At 66.4% G+C, this 18,894-nt stretch overlaps 2 protein-coding genes and 1 long non-coding RNA gene across 12 annotated transcripts; 2 read left to right on the forward strand and 1 right to left on the reverse strand.

Moving 5' to 3' along the window:
• The first annotated feature begins 540 nt into the window (after window positions 1-540).
• On the forward strand, window positions 541-5,518 carry CCM2L (CCM2 like scaffold protein). Of its 10 annotated transcripts, none has more exons than XM_062589432.1 (10): window positions 541-740; window positions 970-1,137; window positions 1,361-1,444; window positions 1,527-1,710; window positions 2,724-3,190; window positions 3,263-3,333; window positions 3,541-3,604; window positions 4,498-4,645; window positions 4,729-4,867; window positions 4,960-5,518. In XM_062589432.1, exons 1-10 carry the CDS (start codon window positions 711-713, stop codon window positions 5,348-5,350), a joined length of 1,746 nt encoding a protein of 581 aa, XP_062445416.1. In that variant the 5' UTR covers window positions 541-710; the 3' UTR covers window positions 5,351-5,518. The 10 variants fall into 10 exon arrangements, with proteins under 10 accessions (XP_062445416.1, XP_062445419.1, XP_062445420.1 ...); XM_062589435.1 differs by having other exon boundaries at window positions 3,308-3,333; XM_062589436.1 differs by having other exon boundaries at window positions 3,308-3,398; window positions 4,960-5,337.
• A 1,912-nt stretch (window positions 5,519-7,430) lies between these two features.
• HCK (HCK proto-oncogene, Src family tyrosine kinase) lies at window positions 7,431-18,201 on the forward strand. The gene is made up of 13 exons (XM_062589505.1): window positions 7,431-7,513; window positions 9,339-9,456; window positions 9,873-9,915; window positions 10,021-10,114; window positions 10,230-10,328; window positions 10,509-10,612; window positions 10,689-10,838; window positions 10,925-11,077; window positions 11,249-11,431; window positions 11,644-11,720; window positions 14,851-15,004; window positions 15,251-15,382; window positions 16,840-18,201. Exons 2-13 carry the CDS (start codon window positions 9,340-9,342, stop codon window positions 17,040-17,042), a joined length of 1,509 nt encoding a protein of 502 aa, XP_062445489.1. The 5' UTR covers window positions 7,431-7,513; window position 9,339; the 3' UTR covers window positions 17,043-18,201.
• LOC134147920 (uncharacterized) lies at window positions 16,540-18,894 on the reverse strand. Its single transcript, XR_009960107.1, has 4 exons — window positions 18,834-18,894; window positions 17,641-17,745; window positions 17,128-17,212; window positions 16,540-17,007 (listed from the first exon to the last, which is right to left on the reverse strand). It is a non-coding gene; the product is annotated as an uncharacterized LOC134147920 (long non-coding RNA).

Consider the following 18,894-nt stretch of genomic DNA (forward strand, 5'->3'; position numbering starts at 1 on the left):
TGCTGCAACATGAGATATTAAATTCATTTCAATAAACCCTGCCTGCGGGCCCTTCTCATTGCCGGCACGTCCCGCGGCGGCCGCGGCGACGCCGGGGCACGGAGCGGAGCCCGCGGGCTTGCCCGGCGCGGCCCCCCGCGGCGGCCGGCAGCAAAGGGGTGCCGGCCGCGTCGCCGGCGGGGCAGGATGCGGAGCGCCGGGGCAGGAAGGCCGCCGGACGCGGCCCCGCCGCCGGCTGCCGAGGCCTCTTCCAAGCCGGGCCCCTCCCTGCAAGGGGGCCCCGTGCCAGCGCCGACCCCTGCGGACCGCGGGGCTTCGGCGCCCGCCGCAGACGGGGTCCCCGGGCGGCGGCCGCCCCGTGCCGGCTCCGGCTCCGCGGTCCCCCGGCGCGGTTGCGGCGGCGGCGCGGAGCAGCGGGGATGGTGCCCGGGGCAGTTCCCCCCCCCGCCCCGGCCTTGGTCCTCGCCCCGGGGCAGGATGTGGGGCGAAGCAGCTCGCTGCCGGCCGCGGGCACTGCCGGCGGGTGCGGGCGCCGAGCGCGGCGGGGGCCGGCGGGGGCCGGGGCTCGTCCCTCGCAGGGCGGGCAGGAACTGGGCGAGCAGGCGGCCGAGCCGTCGCTGGTGGAGTTTCCGACACAGGAAAAAAACAAAGGAGCCGGAGGCAGAGGGAAAAGCTGCCGGCGGCGCGGCGGGGCCCAGCGGCACCGCGGCATGGAGCACGACGGCAAGAAGGGCAAGAAGGTGGGTGGGCGCCGCGGCGCCTGCCCGCGCGCCGGGGACCACGCCGCGGGACGGGGCGCGGGGTCCCCGCGCGGGGACGGGGCTGGGCGCCCCCGCGCCCGCCCCGCCGCTCCCCGGCGCCGGCTCCCTGTCCGCCAGCTCCCGCCGGGGACGGGGGCGGGTGGCACCGGCCGGGCCCTTCGCCCGCCGCCGCCGGCGACTCGTCCGCGCCGCCCCGCTCTCGCTGCAGGGCTTCGTGTCGCCCATCAAGCGGCTGGTCTTCCCCAAGACGGCGCGACGGCCGGCGCCGCGGAGCAGCGCGTGCCGGCGGCCGCTGCACTCGGTGCCGCTCTACCCGCCGGACTATCTGATAGACCCGCAGATCCTGCTGCACGACTACGTGGAGAAGGAGGTGAAGGTATCGGGCTGGGGGAGCCGCTGCCGGGCGAGGGGGGCGGCCACGGCAGAGCCCCCCCCCCCCCCACGAGGGAGCGGAGGGGCGGCATGGGGCCGGCACGGGACGGTCCTGAGCCCTGGGGTGCCCGGGGGTGCTGGGTGCCGGGGGGGCTCTGGGGGAGCGGGCTCCCCCCCCCCCGCCGCCCCGACAGCTGCCCTGGGTTTTGTCCCCCCCCCCCCCACAGTTTTTGGGCCACCTGACGTGGGTAACAGCCTCCTTGAACCCCTCCAGCCGGGATGAGGTGCTGCAGCTGCTGGACACGGCCAGGGTAGGCGGGTGCCCGGCGGGGCGCGGGGTGCGGGCGCGGGGCTCGGGCGCCCGGCGGCCCCTGGCACGCTCTCGCCCCGCAGCAGCTGAAGGAGCTGCCGCTGCAGACGACGCCGGCGCAGGACAGCATCCTGAGCCTGTCGGCCCGCTGCCTGCTGCTCACGTGGCGGGACGACGAGGAGCTCATCCTGCGCATCCCCACCCACGAGATCGCCGCCGCCTCCTACCTGCGCGACGACGCCCTGCACCTCCTCATCCTCAAAACCGGTGCGGGAGCCCCCCGGGGGGGGGGGGCCGGCCCGGCCGTGCCTGCTGCGGGCCGCGGGGCAGCGCGCACCGACGCGGCCCGGGTCCCCGCAGCCCCCGGCCCCGCAGCCTCCATCCCTGGAGCCCCCAAACCCGCAGCCCCCATCCCCACAGCCTCCATCCCTGGAGCCCCCAAACCCGCAGCCCCCAAACCCGCAGACCCCATCCCCACAGCCCCCATCCCCATAGCCTCCATCCCCACAGCCTCCATTCCTGCAGCCCCCATCCCCATAGCCTCCATCCCCACAGACCCCATCCCCACAGACCCCATCCCCACAGACCCCATCCCCACAGCCTCCATCGCCGCAGCCCCCAAACCCGCAGCCCCCATCCCCACAGACTCCATCCCCACAGCCCCCGTCCCCATAGCCTCCATCCCCACAGACCCCATCCCCACAGCCCCCATCCCCACAGACCCCATCCCCGCAGCCTCCATTGCCGCAGCCCCCAAACCCGCAGCCCCCATCCCCACAGACTCCATCCCCACAGCCCCCGTCCCCATAGCCTCCATCCCCACAACCTCCATCTCTACAGCTCCCATCCCTGCAGCCCCTGTCCCCACTGCCCCCATCCCTGCAGCCCCCATCCCCACAGCCCCCATCCCTGCAGCCCCTAATGTCACTGACTCCAACCTCACTGCAGCTTCTGTCCCTGCCAAAACCACCGGTCCCAGCCCCACCATCCCCAGCCCCACTGCCCCTAATACCACTGCCCCCAGCCCCACTGCTCCCAGCCCCATCATCCCCAGCCCCTCCGCAGCCCCCACCATCCCCAGCCCCAGTGCACAGACCCCACTGCATCCCGCTTTGCTCCCAGCCCCACGGCAGCCCCGACCCCGCAGCACCCATCCTGGGCCGGGGGGGACCAGGACCCACTCCCGTGGGCTGCCCCAGGTCCAGGGAGGGCCAGGGTGGGGGGCAAGCGCAGCCCCCAGCCCCAGCCCCGACGCCCCGCGTCTCCTCCGCCCTGCCCAGGCCTGGGGGTGGACCTGGTGCCCGCCGGAGCCCACCCCGAGGCGGCGGGGGGCGGCGGGCCGGAGCCGGCCCCCGCCGGGGCGGCCGAGACGAGGCCGGGGGGGCCGTGGCCGGAGCCGGGGCGGCTGGGCGGCCCCATGGAGCGGCGGCACACCATCTGCAGCCTGGACTGGCGGGCGGCGCGGGGCGGGCAGGAGGGCCGGCAGGGCGGCAGCCTGGAGCGCAAGGCGGCCGGCGGCAGCTGGGAGAAGCGGCAGGGCGGCCGGGCCTTCGGCAGCTGGGAGCGGCGGCAGCCCCGCGGCGGCGGCGGCGGCGGCGAGCGGCGGCAGGCGGCCGGCGGCAGCTGGGAGCGCGGCAAGGTCTACGGCAGCTGGGAGCGGCGGCACGCCGGCAGCAACCCGCTGGACCCCCAGGAGCCCTGCCCCGGCGCCTACTCCAACCTCGTCATCCTGGCCGTGGCCAACAGGGTGGGTTGGGGGGCTGGCGGCGGCGGGGCGGCCGCCGGCCCCCGCCCAGCGCCCCGCTCCCTCCCGCCGCAGGATGCCGCCGAGGAGTCCTGCGCGCTCATCTGCCAGGTCTTCCAGATCATCTACGGCGACCAGAGCATCGAGTGCGTGGACCGCGCCGGGTACCACTACACCTGCACGCCCGAGCGGCCCTGGCTCCGCAGCAGGAGTGAGCGCCGGGGCACGGGGCTGGCGGCGGGGGGCTCGCGCCGGGGCCGGGGCCGGGGCCGGGGGCCGGGGGCACGGCTGCCCGGGTGCAGCGCCGGGGGGGCTGCCGTCCCCCATCGCAGAGCTCGCCTCTCCCTCCCCAGGCGAGAGCTGCCGCACGGACGGGACGTACGGCTACGACGCCGACTTCAGCTGCTGCAGCTCCTTGTAAGGCTGCTTCCACCGGGAGCCCTGCCCCGTGGGGAGCTCCTGCCCCGTGGGGAGCCCTGCCCCGTGGGGAGCCCTGCCCCGTGGGGTGCGCCTGCCCCGTGGGGAGCCCTGCCCCGTGGGGTGCCCCTGCCCCGTGGGGTGCGCCTGCCCCGTGGGGAGCCCTGCCCCGTGGGGAGCCCCTGCCCCGTGGGGAGCCCCTGCCCCGTGGGGAGCCCTGCCCCGTGGGGAGCCCCTGCCCCATGGGGAGCCCTGCCCCGTGGGGAGCCCTGCCCCGTGGAGAGCCCCTGCCCCGTGGGGAGCCCTGCCCTGTGGGGAGCCCCTGCCCCATGGGGAGCTCCTGCCCCGTGGGGAGCCCTGCCCCGTGGGGAGCCCTGCCCCATGGGGAGCTCCTGCCCCGTGGGGAGCTCCTGCCCCGTGGAGAGCCCCTGCCCCGTGGGGAGCCCTGCCCTGTGGGGAGCCCCTGCCCCATGGGGTGCGCCTGCCCCGTGGGGAGCCCTGCCCCGTGGGGTGCGCCTGCCCCGTGGGGTGCCCCTGCCCCGTGGGGTGCGCCTGCCCCGTGGGGAGCCCTGCCCCGTGGGGAGCCCCTGCCCCATGGGCAGCCCCTGCCCCGTGGGGAGCCCTGCCCCGTGGGGTGCCCCTGCCCTGAGTGGGCGGTCACGGTCCAGGGTGGGTGTCCCTGCCTGGGCTGGGTGTCCTGTACCCTGGTGGGGGTCCAGGCCTGGTGGGGGTCCATGCCCCCGATGGGTCTCCACGCCCAGGGCGGGTGCTCGCCAGGCTGCAGAGACGCCCCAGCGCTGCGGATGGAGGGTGCCCCCGCGGGGGGGAGGGCAGCCGGGCTGGGCCGCGCGAGCGGGGGGCCGGGGCCCGCTGACCCCTTCATCCCGCCGCAGCAACGGCTCCCACGAGACCTTCGAAGCCTACTACAGCGGCGGCTCCTCGCCCTCCTTCCACCAGTCCCACCACAGCCTGGCCACAGCCTGCAGCGGCAGCGACCAGAGCGGCGCGGGGCTGGAGCAGCTGCAGGACTACATGGTGACGGTGAGGGGCCGGGCCAGGTGAGCCGAGCCGAGCCGAGCCGAGCCGAGCCGGGCCGCTGCTGCAGCCCTGACCCGTCCCCGCAGCTGCGCAACAAGCTCTCGCCCCCGGAGATCCAGCAGTTCGCGCTGCTGCTCCGCGAGTACCGCCTGGGGCTGCCGGTCCGGGAGTACTGCTCCGACCTCCTGCGGCTCTACGGGGACAAGAGGAAATTCCTCCTCCTGGGTGAGCAGCCCACGTGCCCGCCGGCTGCAGCGGAGCAGCCCGGGGCGACGTGCCGGCGCCGGCCGTGCCGAGCCTCTCGGCGTCTGTCGCAGGAATGAGGCCCTTCATCCCCGACCAAGACATCGGGTACTTCGAGACCTTCCTGGAGAGCATCGGCATCCGCGAGGGCGGCATCCTCACCGACAGCTTCGGCCGCATCAAGCGCAGCATGAGCAACACGTCGGCCTCGGCCGTGCGCAGCTACGACAGCTGGTCCCTGCGCTCCGAGTCCGAGTCCTTCAACCGCATGATCACGGACATCACCCACGACATCGAGGCCCTGGCGCGGGACGAGGACGAGGACGAGGACGAGGAGGAGGAGGAGGAGGACAACTACCTGTGAGGGGCTGGGGAAGGTCGGCGTCCCGCCTGCCGCAGCTCCCAGCCCGGTTTGCAGGGTGCTGGGCTCAGCCCCGGGGGGCCCCGGGGTGCGGGGGGAGCTGATCTCGCCCCCCTCCCCACCCCGTTGCTGCAGGAGGGCAGGTGCCTGCCTGCACCGGCGGCTCGTTAGCGTTAACGGGATCCCAGGGCGGCCCTGAGGTTGGGGGGCCCCCGGCTGGCAGTGGCACATGCTGTAATTAGTGCAATTGCAATTAAACCACAGGGCAGGGAGCAGAGCGGGTCTTTCTGGAGGGTGTCGGGGGGGGCACGGCCAGGCCTGGGGCAGGCGGGGGCCGGCTGGGTCCCGGCTGGGGACGGCGCGGGCTGGTGCGTCCCCCCGGCCCCGGCGGGACACGCGGTTGCTCCCGGCCGCTCCCGGCCCCGCAGGGCTCCGAGTCCACTCCAGCAGCGTGGGGCTGGACCCTGGGGTGCTGGGGACTGGGATGGGGATCAGGAGGCGGGTGGGGCGATGGGGGACGCGTGGCATTGGAGGGGGCGAGGGGCCCCAGCACCATCGGGGGCGGGTAGGAGGCACCGGCGTGCATGGAGCCTGGGAAGCGGCTCTGCAGGACCAGCACCCGGAGCAGGATGTGCTCCAGCACCGGGAGAGGCCGGGCGGGGAGGCGCGGGGGAGCCCGAGCCGGGCGAGGAGGGAGCAGAGGCCGGGCGCTGCTCCTGCCCGAGGCGCGCACACGTGCGCACACGCACGGACACGCGTGCGCCCGGGGCCGGCACGCGCCGCCGGCAGCCCCCGGCCCCTGGCAGCGACCTTGCGGCTGCTGCACCGGCCTCCGGCGCAACGGGCGTTGCGCAAAAGGAAGTTCGCGCCCTGAGGCAGGATTTCCCCCCCCTCCCCGGGCGCGGGGCGGGAGCCGCTTCGGCCGGCGGCGCCCGGGGACGCGGCGCGGCGGCTGCGGAGGCCCCGGGAGGCCGCGGCGCTCGGCCCCGGGGCGGCAGCGAAGCCGCCGGTCCCGGATGCGCAGGGCGGCCCTGGGGCCGCTGCACGGCTGCCGAATGCCGGGGCTGCCTGCGGCTGTCTGGTGCTGTGAAAGAAATTGAGCCTGCAAATCCTTGCTCTCGGGTTGCAAGAGTTGGGTGAGGTTGGGGCGATCCCACGGCCCCGTGCCCGGCCAGGGCGATCCCACGGCCCCGTGCCCGGCCACGGCGATCCCACGGCCCCGTGCCCGGCCGGGGCGATCCCACGGCCCCGTGCCCAGCCGGGGCGATCCCACGGCCCCACGCCCGGCCGGGGCGATCCCACAGCCCCGTGCCCAGCCAGGGCAATCCCACGGCCCCGTGCCCGGCCGGGGCGATCCCACGGCCCCGTGCCCGGCCACGGCGATCCCACGGCCCCGTGCCCGGCCGGGGCGATCCCACGGCCCCGTGCCCCGCCAGGGCGATCCCACGGCCCCGTGCCCGGCCAGGGTGATCCCACGGTCCCATGCCCAGCCGGGGTGATCCCGCAGCACCATGCCCGGCCGGAGCGATCCCTTGGCCCCGTGCCCAGCTGGGGCTATCCTATGGCACCATGTCTGGCTGGGGTGATCCCATGGCACCATGCTCAGCCGGGGCGATCCCACGGCCCCATGCCCGGCCAGGGCTTTTCCACGGGCCCGTGCTCAGCTGGGGTGACCCCATGGCCCCGTGCCCGGCCGGGTGCCCTCGGGCTGGCGTCGCCCCCGGAGCAGCGGGCCGGTTTGCTGCCTCCATTCCCGTTGGAACCTCCGAGGTTCGGGACTAAGGACAAACCAGAGCAAACGCAATGCCGTCAGTCCCGACCCGCCAGCGGAGCCCCTTCGGCAGTGCCGGCCCGCTCGGCACGGGAGCGCCGCCGGCTCGGGGGAGGCCCCCCAAGCCCGCCGCCCCCGCGGCCGTCGTGCCTGGCAGCGTGGCAAGGGGAAGCGCTGGGGAGAAACGCAGCCCGGGGCGCCGCCACCCGCGTGTCCCCCCGTGTCCGCCCCGGCGCCCCGGCCCCGGGTCGGCGCCGGTGGGGCGGGGCCTCGCGGAGGGGGGCGGGGCCTCGCGGAGGGGGGCGGGGCCTCGCCGAATGAGGCGGAGGCTCGCAGAGGGGCGGGGCCTCGCGGAGGGGGCGGGGCCTCGCGGAGGGGGCGGGGCGCCGGGCGCTCACCCCGGGAGGGCGCGGCGGCGGCTGCCCCGGGGCCGGGGCCGGGGCCGCGAGTGCCCGGGACGCCGGGAGCCGCACGAGTCCCGGGACGGCGGCCGGAGGTGGGAGCGCTGCGATGCGCCGGGGCCCCGGGGGAGGCACCGGGGCCGGCAGCGGTACTGAGGGCAGTGCCGGGGGCGATGCCTGCGTGCCCCGGGGGGAGCAGGATGCTCCGGGGGGTGATGCCCGGGATAGCGATGCCCGGTGCCCAGATCCCCCTGGCAGTGATGCCCGTCGCCCTCGGGGGGTGATGCCTGGTGCCCTGGGGGGCCTGGCAGCGGGCTGCTGGGGAGCCCCCACACACCTCCCCGTGGTGATGAAGGATTGGAGCTGGGCTCCTGGGGGCCCCGGGGCTGCCCCCCATTTCCTTCCCTCGCCAGCTCACTTCATGCCCTGGGATCCACCGGTCCAGGGGCAGCTGTGCACCTCGTGAGCCACATGCTCTGGGGTGGATGTGCCAGGAACGGCGGCTCCCACAGCTCCTGCCCTGAGCTGGTGGGTCTCAGCCCCTGCCACAGGAGCTGGGGGGCTGGCTACTGGTGCAGGGGGGGCTGGGACCCCATGCCGGGGGCAATGCCAACCTGAGAAGCAGCGCACGCTGGTGCTGCCAGGCACTCACTGCTGGCAGCACCTCCCAGCAGCATCCGTGTTTCCCGAATGCACCTGCCCGTGGGGAGGTGCTGAGTTTCGGAGCAGCCAGCCAAGCGCTCCGCAGCCGTGTAAGATTTCCAGGGCCGATGCAGAGCGGGGCTGCGGAGCGCCAGGCCAGCCGATGCGCAGGATGTGCTATCAGCGCCCATCATCGAGGGCTGCTGCTCTCACTCCAGCCCAGAGATGGGGTCTGGCTAACGGCCTGGCACAGGGGGAAGGATGAGGAGCATCTGCAGGGCTTGGCTGGGAAGGTGGTGGTGGTGGCAGGGCTGAGGGACAGCCGGAGAGGCCGACGTGCTGCTGTTGGCCCCGGCTGCTGTGGGGGGTGGCCGGTTCCCAGCCCTGCTCAGTGGGGACATGCCCCAGTGCCACAGGGTCCCACGCTCGAGCTCCTCGCTTCCTCTTTCACTGCTGGCATCCTTCTCCTTTCCCCTGAGGTCTCCACCGGACAGAAGGAAGCTGCCACTTTTGAGGGGAGGGGGTTCCTCTTGTGCGCTGCTTTTTGCAGTACCTTTTCCTGCTGAAGCTTCTCCCAGGGAGCAGGCAAAAGTTTAGCACTTGCACTTGTCCAGGCCCCTTCCCTGGCTCCTGGCATGATGCTGCCCACGGGACACCACTTGCCTGTGCACTGTCACCCTCTGCTGTGATAAACCTCTGCTCATTTCCCTTCTTTAAAAGAAATAAACAAGGAAACACCGGTTGCTGCGCCGAGCTGCAGCGGCTGGAGCTCAGAGGCCGCCCCGGTCGTTCGGCTGCGGCGGTTTGGTGCAAAGCGCAGCTCTTGGGGATGTGGCTCCAGCCTGGCCTCTGCCTCCACCGAGCACCGTGGGGTCAATCGGCGCGACCGCAGCCCGGCTCCTCTGCCGGGCTCCTGTCCGCGCCGGCTAAAATAGCCCGGGGCCGCGGCCGCCTGCGAGCCAGCGGAGCGGGGCTGCTCCGTCGCTGCCTGCCCCAAACCCGCCTACTGACACTTCTCTTTTCTCGGAACAAGATCCCTTTTCTCTTCGCGACGAGGCTGTGTCTTTGCTGGGCTCCCGCGGCCGCGACCCGTCCCGCCGGACGCTCCTGGCCTGCGGCACAGCCGGGGCGGCGGGAGCCGGAGCGTCGCCGGCGGCGAGCCAGTCCCGCGGCCGGCGGGAGCCGTGGTGCTGCTGGCCCGCAGCTGGCGTGGCAGAGCCGGCATCGGGCTCTCGCCGCCGTCGCAAACGGGCTTTATTTCCTCTCGGCTCATTGCAGGATGGGTTGCAAGAAGTCCAAGGAAGCTGGGGTCCAGGAGAAGGAAATAGAAGCGGAGCTGGGTCCCGAGCCCCAGCAGGGCCGCTATGTGCAAGACCCCACGTCCGCCAACAAGAGGGTGAGCGGGAGGCCCGGGGCCGGCCCGGCACGGTGCGGCGGGAGCGGGGCAGCGAGCCGGGAGCGGGGACACGCGCGGCTCCCCCGCCGTGCCGCTGCGGTTCGGGCTGAGCCCTGCTCCCCGGCGCCCGGGAGAGCGCTCCCGCCCGGATGGGAGCGCAGAGGCCACCCCGGATCGAGGAACTGCGGAAAAGGGCAGGATGCTGAGAGGGAAAAACGAAGGCCTCTGAGCGCGGGAGAGGGGGATGCGGGTGCTGAGCGGGTGGGGGACTGGGCGACCCGCCTGTGACGGGCTGCGGCGTGCTTTGCGGTGCAAGCTCCCGGCTCAGCCGTGCCCGCTCTCCCGCCTGCCTGGGGGCCGGTGCCGCGGTGCGAATCTCTGCCCGCCGCGACGTTGCTCTCCGCTTCGCTTTCCAGAGCGATCCCGCTGCCGGCGCGGCAGCGCGCCAGCCCGCGGATGGTACGTGCGGACGCGGCTGCGACGGGGCGCTCGGGGCAGAGCGGTGCAGGCCCCCTCGTCCCGGCACGGGAGAGGTGCGCAGGGCTCTCTGCGCCTCTCCCGCAGGCAACGGCGTGGTGCTGGCGCTCTACGACTATGAGGCCATGCACGCCGAGGACCTCGGCTTCCAGAAGGGAGAGCGGCTCAGGGTCCTGGAGGAGTAAGGGCTCTTTGCCGACCTTGCCCGTCGGCTGCAGCGCCTGGCTGGCGCCGGATGAGAAGCCGCCCCCAGAGCCGGGATGCCGCGGGCTGACAGATGCCGCCCCTGTCCTCAGGTCGGGAGAGTGGTGGAGAGCCCAGTCGCTGGCCACGGGGCGCGAAGGCTTCATCCCCAGCAACTACGTCGCCCGAGCCGACTCGCTGGAGACGGAAGAGTGAGGCGGCCCCGGCGCTCCCCTTCCCCGCGCTGCCCCGTCCCCCCGCTCCCTGCTCCTCCTGCCTCTGCCCCGGGCCCGACGAGGAGCCCGCCGCCAGCTCTGCCCCGAAGCCCAGGCTTTACCCGCCGCTTCCCGGCAGCAGCTTCGCGCTTGTCGGTCCCTTTATTTTCGCTGCAGGTGGTTTTTCAAGGGCATCAGCCGGAAGGATGCCGAGCGGCAGCTCCTCAGCCCTGGGAACGCGGTAGGATCCTTCATGCTACGGGACAGCGAGACGAGCAGAGGTAGCGCCGGGCGCCCGCCCCGCCGAGGGGCTCGGGAAATCCCGCGCTCCCGCTCAGCCCGCGCTTTCGCCGGCAGGCTGCTACTCCCTGTCGGTGCGGGACGGGGACGACGCGCAGGGGGGCACCGTGAAGCATTACAAGATCCGGACGCTGGATAGCGGCGGCTTCTACATCTCCCCGCGGAGCAGCTTCGACACGCTGCAGGAGCTGGTGGAGCACTACAAGGGTGAGCCGCCGGCGCGGCACCCCGCGTGCGGCACGGGCCGGCCGGCGGGCAGAGCCCGGCTGACGGCGCCTGCTGCTCCCCGGCAGGCCAGAGCGACGGGCTGTGCCAGAAGCTCACCTGCCCCTGCCGCGTGCCGCAGCCGCAGAAGCCCTGGGAGAAGGACGCCTGGGAGATTCCTCGGGAGTCGCTCAAGCTGGAGAAGAAGCTGGGAGCCGGGCAGTTCGGAGAAGTGTGGATGGGTGAGAGCGCCGGGGCAGTCGCGGGGAGGAAGACGAAGGTGGGGAGGAAGGAGGCCAGTGAACCGCGGTAGCCCTTTCCCTTCTGCTGGGCTTGCCTGGGGCTGGGCGCTGCCGGGCGGCCGCGGAGCCCAAAAGCCCGGCGGACCGGCCCAACGCCTCTCCTGCCCGCAGCGACCTACAACAAGCACACCAAGGTGGCGGTGAAGACCATGAAGCCGGGCAGCATGTCGGTGGCCGCCTTCCTGGCGGAGGCAGAGCTCATGAAGACCCTGCAGCACAGCAAGCTGGTGAAGCTGCACGCCGTGGTCACCACGGAGGAGCCCATCTACATCATCACCGAGTTCATGGAGAAAGGTGCCGCGGGGAGGCGGTGGCGTCCGCGGGACCCGGAGGGATGGCGGGAGCGGAGGAGGCCGGGGGGCCCGCGGCGGCTGGCGTGCCCGGCCGCATCCCGAGCGGCTTGCCGTGCCCCGGGGGACGGTGCCGGGCGCAGCCCCGGGGGAGGCGGCGGGGGCCCGGGCGGTGGGTGCCACGGGCTGCCGTCAGCCCGGCCCTTCCCCGCGCAGGGAGCTTGCTGGACTTCCTCAAGAGCGACGAGGGGCGCAAGCAGCCGCTCCCGAAGCTGATCGACTTCTGCGCCCAGGTGAGCAGGGAAGACAGCCGGACCGTCCCCAGCGCTCCGTGGGGACGTGCAGTCGGGAGGAGCTGCGCGAGAGCAGCCTGAGCTGCTGCAGTGCCCCGGCTCGGCTCCGGCTCCCCGGAGCGGCAGGAAGCCCTCGCTGCCCCGGGCGCCTCGGCCCCGGAGCAGGAGACCTCGAGCACCCTTGCCCTGCCCTGCCTTCGGAAGGCAAAGCCCGTGCTCGTCTCCCAGAGGTTGGGTGCCAACAGCTGCCGCCCGCGGAGCGGCGGGGGGCACCGGGTGCTGCCGGGGCTGTGGAAGGGGCCGGCAGAGCCAGCTGCCTTTTGGGCAGCTCCCTCCTGGGAAAGGAGCTCCCGTTGGTGAGTTTTATTCCCGTAGAGGCAGTAATCCCGGAGCGGGGAGGGCCAGAGAGCGGGTCCGTTTGGGAATCGAGGGGTGCCAGGCCAGGAGCAAATAGCGCAGGAGGTGCGGTGGAAAGGGCACGGGAGAGGGGGCGTCCCGGGGGCGAGCCGGCGAGGTTTTCCCGCGCTGCCGCCCGCCCGGAGGCAGCCGGCGGCTGGCCGCAGCACCGCTGGGAGCGCCGTCCAGGAGCAGGGGTGCGGCGAAAGGAGAAGTGCTGCGCTTCCTTCCCGTTTACCCGATAGCTGTAGCACAGGGCAGCGGGTGCGTCTGGGTCGCGGCAGGCAGCCCGCGCGGGACCCGGGTGGGCTCGCGCGGAGCCGGGCACCGTCTCCTCCCTCCCGGCTGCCGGGTCGCTGCCCCGCGGCTGCAGCCCCCGCAGCCGGCGGCAGCGGGCGGCCTCTGCGTGGGTCGCAGCGGGCGAAGGGGCAGAGTGTATTTTCGCTGGTTCGCATTTGCATGGTCCTCTCTCCGGGCTGCAGCCGCGCTGGGTGCTGTGGCCATTTCCGAACACGTAGCTCCCCAGGGAGCAGCAGTGAAAAGAAGTGTTGTTTTTATCCATTGCTGCTGCTGTGAGAGCTGTTTGTGAGTGACCCGTTCTGCATGAAAGTGCCAGGTCTACAAACCTGGCAAAGTTCCACAAGCCTGGCATTACCTAGCATCAACTATAATGCCATAGTACAGCATTTTAACTTGTTCTGGTTCTGCAGTCAGCCAGGGCACCTTTAGCTTTGACGTTAAGCTTAACATGAAATCTACTGCGTGCCCACTTTATTGCACTCACAGGATGTGAGAGGCCAAACTGATTTGAGCACAATTTTTAGAATGTGCATTACTTAACCCCACTGTGATGCATATGCAGGGTTTATGGCAGTAACCATGTTTAAGACTATTTTCTTGCCAAAAGGCTGTTAGTAGCAGGAAGACCACTGGGGAGGAAGGAGCACTGCATGAAAATACTTTGGGGGATATTTATTTGGGGGTGATAATTCTGAGCACTGCTGAGTGTGCTGTTATACACCCAGTGTTGTATGTGCAATCACTTGTGCAACCACTGTATTCTCACTGCTGCTTCAGAGGCCAAAGTCAAAGCTTTGAGCTAAGCTGGGTACCTCTGCAAAATAATAAACTGCTCAAGCCTTGAGCAACAGCAAAGCAAGGGCTGGAGCCCAGACAGGGGAGGCTTATGCCAGGGAGGCCCCCAGCTCCCAGAGCTTGCCATGTCAGGGGATGTGAGCATGTATATCAGATACGCAGTTGTGCACCAACCTTTTTCTACCAAGCTGGCTCTTGCAAACCATCTGCCTCTGCTCTATAACGCAAAGGGGCTGATTTCTTTAGCGCCAAGAAGCCAGTCTGAGCGCTTCCATGTGCAGACGGCAGGCTGCAGGCAGGCAGCCCAGCGCGCAGGCCTGTGCCGGGAGTGAGTCATTGCGAGAATGGCTGCTTGTGTGGCCGAGGAGATGATCCTTCCGTTCTTGCAGTGCGTGTTTACTTCTGTATTTTGTGGGTGAATAGCTGCACCTTGCTCTGGCCCAGTTTGCACCAGTCTGGCAGGGGAAGTGCATCTCTGCTCTGGCTCCTTCCCTGGCTCAGCCGCTCCATGCTGGGGGCTCTGCGCTGCCCACCGAGAGCCGTCTCTGGCTCTGCCCCGGTCACCTGGCTCTGTCCTGTGCTGTCCCGTGCAGGTTCTCCCTAAAAGCCCAGCCCTTGGGGCAGGAACCCTGGGCAGCCTGTGAGGACATGTCTCTGGGCACGGCTCTCTCCCCACCGCTGCCAGGGCTGGCGAGAGTGGCACGCTCCTTCCCCCCGTGCACCTTTGCCTCTGGCAGCCTTGCCAGAGACTGTTTCCTCCGCCTCGTCATAGCAAGAGCTGGAAGAAGGTCATCAAGCCAACGCGAAACTAGACACCAGACACAGATAGCGTCCAAACTCATAAAAATTTGACACAGATTTGGGTTGTGGTTTTGTACATATCAGTTTCCCTCTGTGTTGGTCAGGAGTTAATAACTGCATCTGATGTTGCGGTTCCTGAGAGCAGAGAAAGTGCTGGGGGAAATCTTCAGGGCTCATCCCCCCGTCCAGCCCCAGGGCAGGACAGACTCAGTATCAACTATCCTTGAAGACCTCAGGTGGCTCCCCACTCTCATTGGAAGACCCACCACAGTGCTTTTCCATCCTCACCAAGGAAGCTCTGTATTGCAGAGCAGCAATTAAAGCCCATTGCTCTTTGGTGCCTTCTCAGCAGGGAGACAGAATAATCTATTCCTTGCTTCTCTCAAGAAGCTGTTTATGTACTTGGAGACTTTGCTCATGTCCTCTCTTAATGGAGAAAGATTTACTCTCTTCACATTTACATGACTACAGATGAACGAGTTACACCTCCGTTTGTGGACAGCCACAGACACTTGTGAGCACGTCAACACTGACACCAGTTCTTGTTGCTGTTCCTATGCATAGACTTAAATGGGTTGCATTTGCCTGGTCATCAAAAATCCTGATCTTTTCAAGGGGCTCCCTGCATGTAGAGTAGTTCGCACACAGGAGAGCAAGTCGGGTTCCTACAGGGATTGCCCTGTGCCTGACCATGATTTAGCCTCCTTTCACCCTGCTCTCCAGGGTGAGATGGCCTGAAGCAGTTAACCTCTGTCAGGTCCTAGAAACAGTTGCTTTTAGGGTTCTTGTGGTATTTCAAACAGACCCTTTGCATTTTTTCTTATTCCACTTTTTACAGATTGCAGAAGGAATGGCTTTTATTGAGAAGAGGAACTACATCCACAGAGACTTGAGAGCTGCCAACATTTTAGTCTCAGCAATACTGGTGTGCAAGATTGCAGACTTTGGACTGGCCAGAATCATTGAGGACAACGAGTACACGGCTAGGGAAGGTACCAAGAGCTGCTGTGGGCTCTGGCCACTTTCTGAGCTCATTAGGGCTCTCTTTAGACCCACTTACTAATGTGTAACTTCTGTGGCGAGGGCCCAGGGAGGGATATACTGCATAAACAGATACATGAGGGGAAACTATTCTCATTTGCACCTCTTTACATCTGCCTGTATTTTTTGTTGCTTGTCAGTTTCTCAGTATTAATTCACAAGTTAATTCACGTCTCTTTTCGGCTCTCTTTGTCCAGGTGCCAAGTTTCCTATTAAATGGACTGCCCCAGAAGCCATCAACTATGGATCTTTCACTATAAAATCAGATGTCTGGTCCTTTGGGATCCTCCTAACCGAGATCATTACCTATGGGCGCATCCCATACCCAGGTAAGAAGGTGAAATGCCTCTTGAAATCTGCTTCCAAAGATGTGCTCTATTTTCTGGGCAGTGTTCTTAGCCCCAACCATGGGATCTGCTTCTCTATGAAGTTAGAGCACAGGAAAACAGAGTAATTCCTAAGAAATTCCAATCTTGCACTAGGAGCAGCACTCAAAGATAGTAGCATAAGCACAAGATCTCAATATGACAATTGTTTCAGTGAGCTGTGGAGAGGAGCCTAGAGCCCAGAACAGCCTCTGATCAGTATGTGCTTTTCCTTCAGCTACATCTACTGTTTGGACAAATGCTCACCCAGAATAGATAATTAGGAAGAGTCTCTCTGGAATTCCTCTGTCGACACTAGCTCTTCTCACTGACCTGAAAATGCATGTGAGATGTAACACAGCCCTGTGCTTTTCAGCTTCCTCAGAGCAGAGCTGAGAGATCTCCTTTGAGGAGCCCAAGAATGAACCCCAGCGAGTTCAGACTTACGGGTGCCTCCGCTCTGTGGGAGGAGGGCAGCTACCTTGTGTGCTGTCGGGGACGGACACTGAGAGGAGATGCTGAGCTCCTCCACCTTCATGAGAAACCAGCAGTACTCAGGATCTCTGAAAGATCCAGTCTCCTTGTTTCTAAAATAGAAGAGCATATTTTTAACACAAGAGGATAATTGATTTGCCCCAGCTTCTACAGCATGTCACTGAGAGAACTGTTATCAAACCCCAAGGGTTCCTGGCTCATAGGTCTACATTCACTAACTCATGTTCCTCCTCCTGTAGATTAAACATGTTTGGAAGTAGTGCATGAGTTCAGGGTTAAAAGAGGAGCCAGGTGTTTTCAGGAAAGCTCAAACAATCTGTAAGTCAGCAGCAGCAGGAACCACCTTGTATTTTATACAGATTTGTCTCTCTGGTGCCTTTTCTCAATTGGAAATGATTCTGTACAAGAATAGCAAATGTGGCAGTGAATCATTGACAAAGCACTTGGAATGGCTTAAAGGGTTGCTGAGGAAGGATCAGTTCTGCCTTTTATTCTTTAATTCTTTTTTTTCCCCTATTTTTCTTCCTTTAATTCTGCTAATTTATTTTTATGAGTGACACTGGAAAGAATAGCTTAATATTGGGAAATAGCTCATTAATAGGAAATGAAAATCCACATCCAATAGCTCAGTAGACAGAAAAGTTTGGCATTTATTTTTTGGAATTTTATACAAAATGATTACAGTTCCCATCTAATTTGCTCAGCTGGGTTACAAAACTGATTGTTGCAGCAACAAATATCTCAGCATCTCACTTGTTTGCATCTTTCCCAGAAAAGGAGTAAAATGACTTCTTCCCTCACCCTTGCTCCTCTAACCTGTCCTTTTCCTCCACCCTTTGGACAATGCCAGTAGAATGCTGGATTTTTGCCTTTTAAACAACCCATCAAGTATTCACGCAGGCTTCTACCCTGCCCTGTTTCTCTAGGGATGTCAAGCGTGGAGGTGATCAGGGCCCTGGATCACGGGTACCGGATGCCACGCACAGAGAACTGCCCAGAAGAGCTGTATGACATTATGATGAGATGCTGGAAGACTAAACCAGAGGATCGTCCTACCTTCGAGTACACCCAGAGCGTTTTGGAGGATTTCTTTACTGCAACAGAGAGCCAGTATCAGCACCAGCCATAATGCAGAGAGCTCGGTGAAAGCAGCAGAGACCTGTGCACTGCACATACTGCGCTACTGACAGCACCCATGCACACGCTGTTCTTACCTGTCCTAGTCCCAATATCCCCGTGCGTGCCTTCCTCATCTTTCAGCCCAGAAACCAAAGACTTCCTGACATGGCTTCATTGGACCTGGGGGCAGAATGAACCAAAGTCCTGGTCAGCCTCCCCAGGCTGTGTGACCAATGGATTAGCTGAGCGTCGTTATTCCTTGTGCCTCCTGCGGATGCAAGACTCCCAGGAAAGACCCGCTGCAGAAAGCACTCAGTGGATGGTGTTTAACTAGGGCTGTAGCACAATGCAAAGAAGGCCTGCAGTGTGCCTGCTTCAGATAAGAAACGGGGGGGGAAATAACTTTTTTTTTTTTTTGATTCTTTAGAGATCTTATCATGCCAAGTTTGCAGAAGTAGTTACGTCACTTCTGATATGCTGGCTGTAATGGCATTGCCTTCCAGTGAGCCTCTGCTGTACAGTCCCATGCGCTGGTTGTTAACAGCCCCTCGCACTTGCAGAGAAGCTCTGCCTTAGTAAAACCCTGGCAGATTTCCACCTAGGCATACCCGCACTTCCGCAGCTCTTCTTGTCACTTGTCATCGCCTCTGGAGCCTTTTTCGAATGCCAAGTGTCACAGAAGCATGCTTCTTTCAAAGCTGGACAGCGAGCACCTTGGGATGCGGATGGATATGGTGCTTTATAACGTAAGTCAGCGGCCTGGCACCTCCCTCCCCCCGTCCGTGTTGGGACGAACTTCCCGAGCCATTTCAGGGCGAGCACCAGAGCCCATCGCACTCCGGCGTCCTCCACGGGCAGCGGGCCGAGCCCGTTCCCTCGCCGCCACCCATCTCTGCTCATCTGACTCACGGGTGTCATGTAATTTGTACTTTCATTTGCATTATCAGCAATGAACCATGCATTTCTTGCACACAGATTTCATGTTTTTTCTTTGTTTTTAGTATTTAATGAAGGGCTATTTGGGGACAGGGGGATAGAGGAAGTAAATTTGTTTTTTATAAGATTGTCCTGTATTTCTCACGAGTTTCTGAGACTGTGACTATCTTTCCTCGTATAAGGAGACAACCATAGTAGCTTACAAGCTTTTATTTTAGCTTGGAGAAGCTTCTTTTTCTAGTCAATAAAATATTTTAAAAGTCTGGTGGTGGTGGCAGCGGCGGCAGCCCTTGCTGGAGGGTGAGGCGGGGGCAGCAGGGACCCCGGGACACGGGTGCTCTGCCCCTCGGGCACCGCGACCAAGCCCTTCTTCCCCCCAGGCCTTTTCCGTCCCCAGATCTCTTCCCCCAATCTCTTCCCCCCCCCCCCCCCCCGATCTCTTCCCCCTCCCCAAACCCTCCCCCCATCTCTCCCCTCCAAGCCCCGCTGTTTCTCCCCCGGTCGAGCCGAGGTGCCCCCGGCCGCCGCCCCTCGGGGGGCTCCTGCCCGGCCGCCGCCGCCCCTCGCGGGGCTCCGCGGGCTCCGGCCCGGCCGCGCCGTCCCACAGCGCCCGCGTCAAACATGGCGCCCGCGGCGTCGCGGCCGCCGTCCGGCGCGCGCTGCGCCCCCAGGGAACATGGCGGCGCGGGTCGCCCCCGGCCGCTAACCCCCTCCCCGGGGACGGGAGCCCGCCGGCGACGGGCCGGGGCCGCCTCCCGCGGGCCCGCCGCGCCCGGGAGCAGGCCCCGGCTCGGCTCGGCTCGGCCCGGCCCGGCCCGGCCCGGCCCGGCCTGCCCGGCGCGGCGCGGCGCGGCGCGGCACTCACCGCCCCCCGGCCGCTGTCGCCATGGTGATAAACGTCCCCAGCCAACCGGCACCCGCTTCCG

This window comes from Rhea pennata, chromosome 16 (genome assembly GCF_028389875.1).
Source record: "Rhea pennata isolate bPtePen1 chromosome 16, bPtePen1.pri, whole genome shotgun sequence".
NCBI lineage: Eukaryota > Metazoa > Chordata > Aves > Rheiformes > Rheidae > Rhea > Rhea pennata.